This window comes from Eumetopias jubatus, unplaced genomic scaffold, assembly GCF_037043125.1.
Source record: "Eumetopias jubatus isolate StellerSeaLion01/CBP00866 unplaced genomic scaffold, mEumJub1_p1.0 scaffold_1, whole genome shotgun sequence".
Taxonomy (NCBI): Eukaryota; Metazoa; Chordata; class Mammalia; order Carnivora; family Otariidae; genus Eumetopias; species Eumetopias jubatus.
In genome coordinates, this window is record NW_028274807.1 from 201,125,046 (window position 1) to 201,139,405 (window position 14,360).

Here is a 14,360-nt window from a genome sequence, read left to right on the forward strand (position 1 = left end):
AAGGCAATCACTGCCACAGTCTCTTTCTATCAAAATCAGCTGTAAAAAGAATGAGTATTCTTTTTTCTTTACCTCCTAAAGCTGCACAGCCTTTGAAGATAGATTTAGTATCCTAAAGGGCAGTTCTTACTAGTTAAGAGTCAGTATATTTTGTTTGTTGCTACATAGTGAGTTATGAAAGACCAACTGGCCTCCTCTTCACTTTTTCCTTGGCCATTTTGGGATATCAGGTTAAGGACCTGGCTTGATTTCTTCCTATTCACTTTCTCTCAAGATAGTAAGGTGAACAGTTGGATGCTTGAAAAAGAACACAGGCTTGGGGCACCTGGCTGGTAGAGCATGTGACTCTTGAGCTCTGGGTGGTGAGTTCAAGCCTCACATTGGGTGTGGAGCCTACTTCAAATAAAAATTAAAAAACAAAACAAAACATAGGCATGTGGGCTTTCATGCCTTTAGTCAGTGAAGCTGGGACGATTTCTTGTTGAAATTGGCAATGAAAAGCCACTTTTACTTAGCTGGTTTCACTTAAGTTTTTCTGTTTTGCTATTTCTTGGGTTTCAAGGGGCTTGCTTTATTAATTTCCTCTGAGCACTAGAGACAAGTTTGCTGAGCTAAATTTAGACTACCAAAGAAACACCCCATAACTAGTACTAGAATGTAGATACAGTACAACTATAATTCAAATCAATAAGGGTCATCCTGTAAATTTGTATAAATTTACACCTGTCTTTGGTAAGGAAACTCAAAATAAAAATATCTAATATGATCATATGCTTAAACTGTTGTTGGGAAGGCTAAATTAACAGGTAGGATGCCATTAAAAAATAATAAAAATAGTATTATTGGTAAAAGCTTGATGTAGCAGTCTGTGAAGTGCTATAGGATACCAGAGAAAGTGAATCTAGAAGAAGAGTATATGGTGAAACTTCATCAAGGACATGAAGCAGGACTTACACCTTGAAAAATGTATAGTAACTGCAAAGCCTCACAGAAAGAGGGAGGAGAGGTTTTACTTGGAAATGTGGTAGTAAAGAATATAGTGATCGTGATTTGGATGGAATTGGAGAAACAGGCAGGTGGGTGGGAGGGGGGAGTATTTTACTGCAGTGGACAGTTGGATTTGCCAAGAGTAATGGATAATAGGCCTGTGCTATAGTAGTTCTGAATACATGGCTGAAAAACTTTCTCTTAATATAACAGATATAACGTTCATTTATGAGAAAAGAGTTTGGGGGGGTGCTTATGAGCAAACCAAAAATTCTAAGTAGAAATTAAGTCTAAATAGCAGTTTATTCATTTATTTTGTTAGCTTGACTAAAGTATTTTCTTTTTCCCTTTCAGAAGAGTGGTTGAGACCGGTGATGAGAAAAGATAAGCAGGTGTTAGTGCATTGGGGGTTTTACCCAGACAGGTAATGTCGACATGTCCTGAGATCTGGTATCAAGATTTTTTTTCAGTGGAAGCCAGAGTTATTTATGTATAGTTTCATTTTCGGAATAGTGACAAATTTGCTTCAGTGCTTGATCTCACTTTTTGAGTCTTACTAAGTTACGGAATTCAATTCAAAGCCCCAGTTTGCTGCATTTGCCAAAACACCCCTTCAATATGGTATTAGACTGCTAATATAGATTTGTTTCCTTCAAGAAATGAATTTTTCTCCCTAGTATTTTATGACTATTTAGTTTTATTTGTTTCTTAAAAAATCTTTATGCCATACTATTAAGAGTGAATTATTTTATTTCCAAATAGAGTTTTTCTTCTTGGCAGTAATTTATTTCCCTATTGTCGTTACTACTTTGAAATAATCATAGCTCATACTGTGCTTCGTTCTCTAAGTATAGATAAAGAATATTATAAACATGAACTAGATGTTAGTGAAAATGGTGGTCCTTTTTAGATTTATACCATGCCTACATAGGACACTGATAAATAAGGATAACCTTCCATGAACTTCATCTTCTTAAACTTACAGTGGAGCTGTGGGGAGGATTGTGACCATTGTGGGTTTTTCATGTCAGACTGGTCCTGTTTCATCTGTACCCCTGTCCACTTTTATTAACCTTCTCATATTATTGGAAGCAAATCCCACACATAACATTTTAATGATAAATATTTCAATATGTATTTCTAAATAATGCCTCATTTGTTTAAAAAATAGTAAGGGTAATATTGTCAAATCTAAAAAACAAAATTCCTTTATGTCATCTATTCAGTATTGTCATATGCGATACATATTAATTTATAGATTGATATTTGTTGGAAGTAGAATTCAGCCACATTTTGTGATTAATTGGTATATTTCTTAACACATTTTTCAGTGTCTAGATTCTCTCTTTGTCTTCCCTACCCACCTGACCACATGCATTGTATTATTTAAGAAACCAGGGTGTGTGTCCTATAGAGTTTACCACAATGTGGGTTTTTTTTTTTTTTAATGCCATCACTGTGGTGTATTTGAACATGTTTCTCCATTCTCTGTATTTCCTTTAAATTGGCAGTTGGATCTAGAGTTAATCAGAGTGTATTTCAGTTTATGGAGGGAATAAGACTATTGCATAGATGTGTGTTCTTCATCATCTGATGATGACCCATAATGTCTGGCTGTGTGCTCCTTTTTTTTTTTTTTTTTTTTTTTTTAAGATTTTACTTATTTATTTGAGAGTGAGCAAGAGAGAGAGCACAAGCAGGGGGAGAAGTAGACTCTCCGCTGAGCAAGGAGCCCATTTCAGGGCTCGATTCCAGGACTCTAGGATCATGACCTGAGCCAAAGGCAGACGCTTAACTGATTGAGCCACCCAGGTGCCCCCCCGTGCTCTTTTTAAAAAAATATTCTTTTATTTATTTATTTTTAAAGATTTATTTCTTTATTTGAGAAAAAGAGTGAGAGAGAGAGAGCATGAGCATGGGGAGAGGGAGAGGGAGAAACAGGCTCCCCGCCGAGCAGGGAGCCTGATGTGGGACTTGATCCCAGAACCCCAGGATCATGACCTGAGCTGAAGGCAGACGTTTAACCAACTGAGCCACCCAGGCACCCCAGGTTGTGTGCTCTTTTTAAGTTAATCTATTTGAATAACTATTTTACTTATAAAGATATTTATTTATTTATTTCTCTATCTTTTGAAAGATATTTATTTATTTATTATTTATTTATTTCACAGAGAGAGAGAGAGAGAGAGAGAGAGCGCACACAAGCAGGCAGAGGGAGAGGGAGAAGCAGGGTCCCCGCTGAGCAAAGAGCCCAGTGTGGGGCTTGATCCCAGGATCCTCGGATCATGACCTGAGCTGAAGGCAGACCCCTTACCCGACTGAGCTACCCAGGCACCCCAGGATTTTAATTTTTTTAAAGATATATTTATTTATTTGAGTGAGAGAGAGAGAGAAAAGGAGTAGGGGGGAGGGACAGATGAAGAAAATCTCAAGCAGACTCCACACTGAGTATGGAGCCTGACGCAGGGCTCGATCCCATGACCTGAGCTGAAACCAAGAGTGATGCTTAACCAACTGTGCCACTCAGGCACTCCTGTAAAGATTTTTTTTTTTCATTTTTAAAAATTTAAATTCAGTGAATAAACATATAGTGTGTTACTGGTTTCTGAGGTAGAGGTCGGTGGTTCATCAGTCTTACATAATACTCTGCTCATTACATACGTGCCCTCATTAATGTCTATCACCTAGTTACCCCATCTTCCTACTTCCCTCCCCTCCAGTAACCCTCAGTTTGTTTCCTGTGATTTAAGAGTCTCTTATGGTTTGTATCCCTCTCTAATTTCATCTTGTTTTATTTTTTTCCTCTCTTCCCCTATGATCCTCTGATTTGTTTCTTAAATTCCACATGTAAGTGAGATCATATGATAATTGTCTTTCTCTGATTATTTCGCTTAGCATAATACCAGGATATTTTTTAAGGAAGGAAATACATCTTTAGATATGTTCAGAATTCTAAGAGTATATGCACAGTTTTCATACGGGTTGAGTTAATGAGAACCAGATTGAATCAGCTTTCTGAACCATAATTGATTCCTTTAAATGAACTAACAGATTTTTAAATAATATTTAAATGAATTCTTCCTATAAAACATTTCTAGTCTTGAGGCTTCAAGTAGTCCTTGGCACTGTTAAGCAAACCTTTCAATATTATGGGAAATCCTAAAGGAAATCAATTTGCCCTTTGAAACATTTAGATGGAAACTCAGATTTACGATGACTAGCTTCATAAGTATACAGTTGAAATAAATTTTATAATAACACAGTAAAAACATGTTAGCCTGTTTGCTAACCTTTTCTTTATGTTTCAGATAGGATATAGTGGCTAGTTTGAGTCTTATCTTCTTAAGGCCTTGTTCACTTTCTTTATTAACTATATAGCAGTACCCCCACCCCCCTCATCTGTGAGGACTTCATTTTTTTTTTTTAAGATTTTATTTATTTATTTGAGAGAGAGAATGAAATAGAGAGAGCTTGAGAAGGGGGAGGGTCAGAGGGAGAAGCAGACTCCCTGCTGAGCAGGGAGCCCGATGCGGGACTCGATCCCGGGACTCCAGGATCATGACCTGAGCCGAAGGCAGTCGGTCAACCGATTGAGCCACCCAGGCGTCCTGTGAGGGCTTTATTTTAAAGACTCCCAGTGTATGCCTGAAACCATGGATAGTACTGAATCCTATATATACTATATTTTTTCCCTGTATGTACATACCTGTGATAAAAGTTCATTTATAAATTAGGCACAGTAAGAGATGAACAGCAATAACTAATAATAAAGTAGAACAGTTGGAATGGTATAGTGTAAGAAAAGTTATATGAATATGGTCTCTCTCTTCTCTTAAAATACCTTATGTACTGTACTCACCCTTCTTGTGATGACGTGGGATGATAAATGCCTGCGTGGTGACGAAGTGAGGTGAGTGGTGCAGGCACTGTGATGTTGTGTTAGGTTTCTGCGGTCAGAAGGAGGACCATCTGCTTTCAACCACGTTTGACTGCGGATAACTGGAAGTGCAGGATGTAAAACCCGGGGTAAGGAGGGACTCCTGGAGTTTGTGCCCTCACTTCTACCTCTGTGACAGTTTGTATTCAAGACTTTTAGAGAATGTAAGGTTATCAGTTGCTAACTCACCATTGTTATCTTTATCTGTTATAATTAATAACTTGGCAGACGATCTTTTTTTCTCCAGCTCATGTTTTAAGTGTTCCTAGAAAACTTTTATCAGAGTGCCATTCATAGACATACAGAGCAGTGCTTGTTCCCTATGCTTTTGAACTGACTTCTGAGTAGTGGCTGCAGGGAGCCAGTGCTTGTTACCATACTTGTATTTAATTTAGATATCCCTTGCTTTTACAGTAATTTATTGGCCAGTATAGTAGCGTTGACAGTTTCAATTTGGTAGATAATTTTATGCTTACCTCAGAGTTGTAGAGGAGCAGGGGGAGTGATTCAAGAGAGAACCCTTGAGCAAAGAGGTGTGAAGGTAGGAGGGGTGAGCCATATGATACCTGGGTTGCGAGAAGCCTCTATAAAGTGTTTGAAGTGGCCACTGCCTGGCATTTTTAAAGAACACCATGAAAGCCCAGGTGGCTCGACTGAAATATGATTTGAGGAGAGAGTACTAGGAGATGGGGTCAGAGTGGCAGTCAGAGGACCAGATCATGAGGCCTTGGCAATCCACCGTAAGGATTTTGGCTCTTTGAGTGAGGTGGGAGTTGTTAGAAGGTTTTGAGTAGTGGTATTGTGGATGGACTAGATTTTCTAAAGGATCACTTTGGTTGCTTGTGAAAAATGGACTCAGGGGCTTTGGGCAGAAGTAGAAGGGTGAGAAGTAGATAGATTCTGGGCATATTTTGAAGATGGAATGAACTGTCAAAGTTGTTAATTGGTTGGATTGTAGGATGTGATTGAGAATGAAGTCAGGGATATCTCCAGGGATTTTGGCCAGAACAATTGGAAAAATGGAGTTGGCATTTACTAAGATGGGGATGATTGGCTAGGGCATATTTTTGGGATCAGGATGGCATTGCATGTTGAATTTTGAGTGTTAGTTTTGAAAGACTTCTAGAATATGTAAGGGGAAATGTGGATTTGGCAGTCGGATTCATGAGTCCAGCATTCAGAGAAGAGGGCAGATGCGTAGATATTTGAAGCTGTAGGTCTACGTGAGATCAAGAGAATGAGTAGACAAGAAGAGGAGTGTTCGCAAACCAAACTGGGACCTTCCAGTGTTGAAGAGGTTTGGGAGAAGAGGAGAAACTGGCCATGTGGGATGGGGAAAGGCTGTGGCTAGAAGAAATAGCAGATGATAGTGCTGTCTTGGAGGCCAAGTGAGGGAAATGCTTTGAGGAGAGAGCGATCTCCTTATTAAAATTCTGCAAATTCTGTGCACTGAGGCTTGAACTTTGGACTTAACAGTGTCAGGATCACTATAGACCTCTACAGAAGTGTTTTCTTGTCAGAGTGGCAGAGACAAAAGTGTGTGAAATATTACTATTACTTGATACTAAGAGTATTTCTAAAATACGGTTTCACCTTTTTTATAAACGGTCTTTTTAGTGAATGAATTTGGATTCTAAGCTGTTTTTCCTTTTTTCATTTCCTTTGTAGCTATGATACTTGGGTCCATAGTAATGATGTTGATGCGGAAATTGAAGATCCACCAATTCCAGAAAAGCCATGGAAGGTGAGAGATCCTTTTTAAAAAAAATTTATTCTTATATAACTTACAGTTTTTCTCAGCTCTTTTCACAACAGTGTTTCAGGGAAATACAGAATGAGGATCTTCCTTTCTTGTCATCCTATTAAGCTGTCCATGACCACAAAGAACTCATTATCTAGGTCTTAGCAGAAATGGTTGCAGTGGAGTTTGAGGAGACCCCAGAGTCCAGTTACATTGTGCTTTGAGGTGATTGAGAGAGGAGTGGGAGGAGTGCAGTTGAACCTTGGTGGTGTCATTTAGGAAGGCTGGAAGCCATGCCTGCGCAGCTCTTAACGATGAAACAGGCTTATTTTATTAGTCATTTCTGTCACAATCATAAGAGCCCATGTATCAACTCTTATTTTTTGACTTTTAATGTGGAAATAATTCTGAAAGTTGCAAGAACAATATAAAACAACTACTTTATAAAACAGCTACATTATACTCTTCTCCCAGATTTCCCTGTTTTTAATTATTTCAGGATACTAATTCTTGAAACAATATAATACCTGATATAGAACCCATATTCCGTTTACACCGGTTGTCCCAATGATGTGGTAAGTTTTATACTAAGTCTCTTCCCTGATCCAGGATCCAGTTCAGGAGCACACACTGTTGTCAGATCTGTTTAGTCTACTTTAATGTGGAACTTTCAGCCTTTCTTTTTCTTCTATGAATCTGGCATTTTGAAATATATAGGCTAGATTTTTCTGTTTGTTTTAGAATGTTTAGAATGTCTTTTTTTTTCTAAAGGAATTTTTATTTAAAATATTTTATTTATTTGTCATAGAGAGCACAAGCAGGGGGAGTGGCAGGCAGAGGGAGAGGGAGAAGCAGCTTTCCCATTGAGCAGGGAGCCTGACACATGGCTTGACCCCAGGACCCTGGGATCCTGGGATCATCGCCTGAGTGGAAGGCAGATGCTTAACCAACTGAGCCACCCAGGCACCCCAGAATACCATTGAATATCCGCTGTTGATTCAAATGTTCTCTTTTGTTTCCTTTAATCTGAAACATGACCCAGTGCTTCCTTGCCTCTTTTGACATTTTTGAATTTGAAAGGATTCTTTCTCATTTGGAATTTGTCATCTTTTTTCATCAGATTATGCATTCTAGCAGAATATTGCATAAGTGAAGTTGTGTCCTTCTCAGGGCATCATATTGGGAGGCATGCCCTGTCCATCTGCTTCTTGTTGGTGTTGCTGGTCACCCAGTTACAGTGTGTTCTGTTGGCTCCACTGTATAGTTCCTTTTTTTTTTTTCCACTTGTAATTTATAAGCAGTCTGTAAGAGATTCTTCTGGCCATACAGATATTCTGCTTCTCATCAAAATCCTCTCCATTGCCCAGATTTAGCATCCACTTGAAATTCTTGCCTGAACCAGTCTTTTCTTTGATGATTGCACAGGGATAATTTTCCATTCTAGTCCTCCCTCCACATTTACCAGTCGGCTTTCAGAGTCCTTCCTTTCCCCTCATTTACTTTTTTATTCATCTGTTACCAGTATGGGTTTATGGAGTTCTAATGTTTCAGTGGTCAGTAACTTACTACTTAATTATTTTGGTGCTGAAATTATTTCATATTTGTCTACACAGGGAAGGATTGTCTAGTCCCAAATTCCAGTGTACTCCCTTTGAACAATTCCGTTGGATAATAGGAATATGTAGGCTAGGTCTGTGGTTTCAACATTTATATCTCCTTCTATATCTATACAACATTCAGAGAACCCATCATTTTTAAAATTCCTACCCAGAGAAGCAAAAAAAAAAAGCAAGAGAAGTTGCCATGTAAAGGGCTTGGAAGAATCCTGAATCTAATTCTCACTTCTCCACTTCCCAACCTTGGCTATCCCTGAAAGGTCTCCACAGAGCACCTGTATACTTGACAGGGCAAGGTGATAGGTCTGATGATAGGTCTGTGTAAATGTCCTCTTTCGTCATTCCGTAGAACTTTGTTGAAGGCATAAACATAGAGACATCCTTCATGCCTAGAGCAGTCACTAGGCCTTTTGCTTTGAATGGCCTAATGCTGTTGAATGTTTTTATCAGTGGTTTTCATCAGAATAAAGAAAACATGATTAGTGAAATAAGCCCAATGGAGAAACATAAATCCTGCATGATACTGCTTTTATATGGAATCTTTAAGAAAAAAAAAGCTCTAGAAACAAGAGAGCAGAGAAATAGTTGCCAGCAAAGAAGGGCTAGGGGGAGTAAAGTTGGTAAAAGGGCACAAACTTGTAGTTGGGAGAAGAATTGTCTGACGATCTAATGTGAAACATGGTCACTAAAGTTGATGACACTGTATTGTATAATTGGAATTTGCTAAGAGAACAGAACTTAAATATTCTCACACATAAAAAAGTTAAGTATGTACAGTGATGGATGTGCTAATTAACTAGATGGGGGGATCCTTTCTCAGTGTGTATGCATATCAAATCATCATGATGTATACTGGGAGTATCTTACAATTTTATTTTTCAGTTATACCTAAATAAAGGTGAAATGAAGACAAATGACATGATTATCAAATTAAGGGCCAGTTATTAAAACCTCAGTCTTTGCAAAACCAGTGATGCTTTCTTACTGTATGTAGTAACATGGAATAAAGATTAGAAATGGTTAAGTTGCCATTCACAGGTCTTTAATATTCTCATGGTTGGGGTTTTCATTTTTAGATTTTGTTTATTTGAGAGAGAGAGAGAGTGAGGGAGAAAGCACATGCCCATTTGAGAGAGCAAGCGGGGTGGGGGGAAGGGGGAAAGGACAAGCAGACTCTGCACTGAGTTCCGGAGCCTGACGCAGGGTTTGATTCCAGGACCCCAACCGAGAGCGTGACCTGAGCCAAAACCAAGAGTCTGAAGTTCAGCCGATTGAGCCACCCAGGCACCCTTACAGTGTCATGTTTTTAAACTTTTATGTAATTGAGGCTTTTGAGTTGAGAATAAGTCTGCTTCTTTAATGTTGAATACTTTATTTTTATTTATTTTTTTTAAGATTTATTATTTATTTGACAGACACAGCGAGAGAGGGAACACAAGTGGGGGGAGTGGGAGAGGGAGAAGCAGGCTTCCCGCTGAGCAGGGAGCCCGGTGTGGGGCTCGATCCCAGGACCCTGGGACCATGACCCGAGCCAAAGGCACACACTCAACGGCTGAGCCACCCAGGCACCCCAATGTTGAATACTTTAAAAACTGCAGTGATCTACTATTTATATAGATACACATGCTTGAATGTGGTTTTAGGTTCATGCGAAATGGATTTTAGACACTGATGTTTTCAATGAATGGATGAATGAGGAGGATTATGAGGTGGACGAGAACAGGAAGCCCGTGAGCTTTCGTCAGCGAATTTCAACAAAGAATGAAGAGGTATTTGGTTTGGCACCATTTTTCTCCACTTGATGTTTCTTCTTTCTGGGCCTCACTGTTGTCAGATCTTCATTAATAAGCTCTGACATACAGTCCAAGGTGCATCACTCATCAGGTATGTGGAAAAGTTAACCAAATAGCCATACAACCATCTCAGGAGCTGGCATTCCCAAAGAAGGGGCATGATGATCTCAAAGGGTCATGGAGATGTAAAGTGGCATATGCACTGTGGCAGCGGTATAGCTGATTTTGTTTTCTAGGTCTGATTTTAATTTTGTGAACCAAATATTATTATGGGATAATTTAATTTAGTTGGTTTTTCAAGGGAGAACTAATTTTGTCTTAATATTCTTTAATAGCTTTGTTACTGTACACACAGTAGTTAGTACATAGTATCGGCCTCAGAGGTCTCAAAGGTAGAGTTCAGCCCTTTCTAAGGTGGGATGATGTGGCATTTATTACTCTTTAATCCTTTAAGAAGCCCAACTACCAAAAGTTTTAACCATGGTTCTTGAGAAGCCACAATCTGCGAGGTAGGTGTGTCACCCGGAGGGAGAGGAGTCTGAGAAGGCTTAGATGTGTTGGTGTTGGCTGGTGAGTGCTTAGGTGAGATTCTCATTCCTCTTCACTGGGGACACATCAGGTTTTTGCTTTTTGTTTTGTATTGTAGTTCTTTGAAAAATTTTGGAGACAGAAATACTTTTAATTGTTCACTTAGAATGTACCATTCTCTCATATCTGTTTTCAGCCCTGAGACTTTCTTACTAAAACTCTTGGGCGCACGATGTGTATTTTTTATTTTTAAGAAAAATATTTTAAAACTGGGTCTTGTTCATATCCTTTCTTTTTCTTTTTCTTTTTTTTTTTTTTTAAGATTTTATTTATTTGACAGAGAGAGAGAGCGAGAGAGGGAACACAAGCTGGGGAAGTGGGAGAGGGAGAAGCAGGCCTCCTGCTGAGCAGGGAGCCCGATGCGATGCGGGGCTCAGTCCCAGGACCCTGGGATCATGACCTGAGCTGAAGGCAGACACCTAACAGCTGAGTCACCTAGGCGCCCCTCATATCCTTTCATTTTTAACTGGTCCTTATTTGCTGTGAAATTTGACTTAAATTTTATTTTTTATTCAGCCTCCCCCCCACCTCATATGCTTACATATTTGATTTCCCTTAATGCATTTCCAACCAATCTTTTTTGTCATTAGGAATAGTCTAACTTCTACAGCACATTATTAAGGAGGCCTGTCCATAGCCATCTCTGTTCAGATTTAGATGGCTTATGTATTAATTTATTCACTTATTTTTAGTGTAATTCTATAAACATGCATTTAATATCACTTTTTAAAAGTTTAACTTTGTACTTACCATACAGTGTGGACAGTTTAGATTTTCTTTAAAACTTCTTATGTAGGCCTGTAAGATGACTTAGGTTCCAATTTGATGCTACCGAGCTTCTGAAAGGAAACAGAGTTGTAAGGAGTATGAATATACCAGAGATGATGAATGTTTAATTAACGTTTTAATCTCTGATTTTTTTTTTTTTTTGGCACCTCAGGTACAATACTTTGGATCATCTTAGGTGTTAATTCTTTTTTTTTTTTAATTTTATTTATTTATTGAGAGAGAGAATGAGAGAGAGAGCACATGAGAGGGGGGAGGGTCAGAGGGAGAAGCAGACTCCCTGCTGAGCAGGGAGACCTATGCGGGACTCGATCCTGGGACTCCAGGATCATGACCTGAGCTGAAGGCAGTTGCTTAACCAACTGAGCCACACAGGTGCCCTTAGATGTTAATTCTTTATTGTCTATTTTATTAAATCCGTAATAATCATCTACAGGTTGACTTTCGTATTTCGGTGTTTATCCTGCAACTGCTGAACTCATTAGCTCTGATAGTTGGTAGATTCCTTAGGGTTATCTATATATAAGATCGTTTCATCTGCAAGTAGGGGTATTTGTACTTATGTTGATTGACTTTTAAGTCATAAGTTGCAATCTTATTTAACATCTTTCGTGTCATAAAGTTTTCTCCTATTTTACTGACATGTCAGGACTAGTTTCTGATAACACTTTCACAAGATCATTCAGCCATTGTTTGTATTTCATTAATTAAATAGCATATGTTTTGTATTTTCCAGTAGTTGTTGAAAATGCTTTTCCTATCTGGAAGCAGAAGGTGAACAGGAACAATTTTTAGCTGTGCAAGATTTGGGCATGTCTGTTTTGTAGCACAGTTTGAATACCTGTGGGATGGTTCTGATACTTCCATTGGTGGTACATCAGCTGGAAGGTCAGAGAGTCTTCACTGCTGGTCGTCTAGGATGCTCTGAGTGGTATTGGTATTATCTTTGTGAAACTCACCTTTGGACAAGGGTTTGTAGAAACTGAGGAGTCAGAAAAGCTGGCTGATATTTATTTCCATTTACTTCTTCCTAGCCAGTCAGAAGTCCAGAGAGAAGAGATAGGAAAGCATCAGCTAATGCTCGAAAGAGGAAACATTCGCCTTCCCCTCCACCTCCTACACCCACAGAATCCCGGAAGAAGAGTGGAAAGAAAGGGTAAGAACTGCAGCATGATTCAGAGGCATTAAAACAAACTGCAGAGGGAATTCTAGATTTTTACGTTTATACTAGAAATTTTGCTCAAAGGAAGTTGTCTTACTTTGACTTGGTAGATGTCTTTGCTCTGATAGTTCATCTTGTCAGATGTTATCTGATGGCCATCTTCTGTTGTATTTATGCTAAGGCACCTTGCATACAGTCTTTTTTTAAATCAATATGTATAGTGAAATAATCACAAATCTGGTTAACATCCAGCACCACACATAGTTAATAATATTTTTTTCTTGTGACGAGAACTTTGAAGATCAGATACTCTTTTAGCAACTTTCAGATGCACAATACTGTGTTAACTGCAGACTCCATGCTGTATATTACACCTCTAGGGTTTATTTATTTTATAACTGGAAGTTTATACCTTTCACCAACTTTCCCATTCTCCCCACCCCCTACCTTTGGCAACCACCAATGTATTCCCTCTATCTATGAATTTGTGTTTTTGTTTTGTTTTTTAGATTCCACATATAAGAGAGATCATATGGTATTTATTTTTCTCTGAGTTATTCCTCCTAGCAAAATGGCCTCAGCGTCTATCCATGTTGTCCCAAGTAGCAGAATTTCCTTTTTAATGGCTGAATAATCTTCCAACACACACACACACACACACACACACACACACACACACACACACACACACACACACACACACACCACATTTAACTTTGTATTCCACAGAAACATACTGTGATATCTAATCTGTATTTAAAATATAGCCACTCCAATTCCATGATCAAATTCTGAGAGAAACTATTTTTCTCTCTCTGGCCTAGCCATGGGAAGGGGATGAATATTTGCCTTCTGGATTAGAGCTTTGGCTCACAGCTTAGTGAGAGTAGAAACCATGTTCAGAATCTTAAAACTGAAACAGATCTTTGAAGTATCATAAGCATCTTTATCTTAAGAAATAGAGATGGAGGTTCAGGATAGGGAAGTAACTTTTCCAAGGTCACATAGAGATTTTTCCTTAGAGTCAAGATTCAAAGCTGGACTCTCGGCTTCCTGTTACTGTATCCTTTCAACTAAGTTCCGTCACCTTCACCAAAGTCTGAGGGTGGATTATTTGGCTCTTTGTCTTTTTTTCCCTCTTCCCCTACTTTACCTTCCCCTTTCTTCATCTCCTTTGTAAGATGGCCATCTGATGTTGTATTTATATCAAGGCACCCTGAATACAGTCTTTTCTGTATCTAATTATATATTGAGCAGTGTGGCTGGTAAGGAATTTAAAAAATTATATTTGCCATAGTTAGTGTCTCTTTCTCTGATTTTACCACCTGTCCCATTTGTGATCAGAGTGACTCATAGAGGAAGTGAACCTATTGTCTGTTTCATGTTGATCAGAGTGCCTTGTTCAGGGCATCACATTTTTACTTTAGTGAATCTTGCTTGAGTGGGGTTTCTGGTTTCTTTTGAGTAAGTTGTTGTGGGGATCAAGTGAGACTTTAGAGCCCCTGTGCAGTGTCTGGCCTGAAGTAGGTACTTAATAAATGGTAGATAATACTTAACATTTATTATTATATATTAAGTAGATACTTAATTTCTGGCTTGCTTAGCTTGTCTCACTCAAAATTTTTTTTATTTAATTTCAAAGTGGTTAAGTTTAGTCTTATAAAATGACAGACAAAATTTATTCTTTTCATGCAACCAGAAATGTTAAATTTCTGGCTGTTGACTGGACTATAAAGATCTACTTGTTATT

General features: G+C 38.5%; 1 protein-coding gene across 3 annotated transcripts in view; it reads left to right on the forward strand.

Moving 5' to 3' along the window:
* Positions 1-14,360, forward strand: part of SMARCC1 (SWI/SNF related BAF chromatin remodeling complex subunit C1) — a 174,715-nt gene that overhangs the window by 56,377 nt on the left and 103,978 nt on the right. For all 3 annotated transcript variants that reach the window (XM_028095898.2, XM_028095899.2, XM_028095900.2), the window contains exons 7-10: positions 1,342-1,411; positions 6,593-6,668; positions 9,925-10,050; positions 12,483-12,604. In XM_028095898.2, coding sequence (XP_027951699.1) covers positions 1,342-1,411; positions 6,593-6,668; positions 9,925-10,050; positions 12,483-12,604 — 394 coding nt within the window. The remainder of the gene's footprint in view (positions 1-1,341; positions 1,412-6,592; positions 6,669-9,924; positions 10,051-12,482; positions 12,605-14,360) is intronic.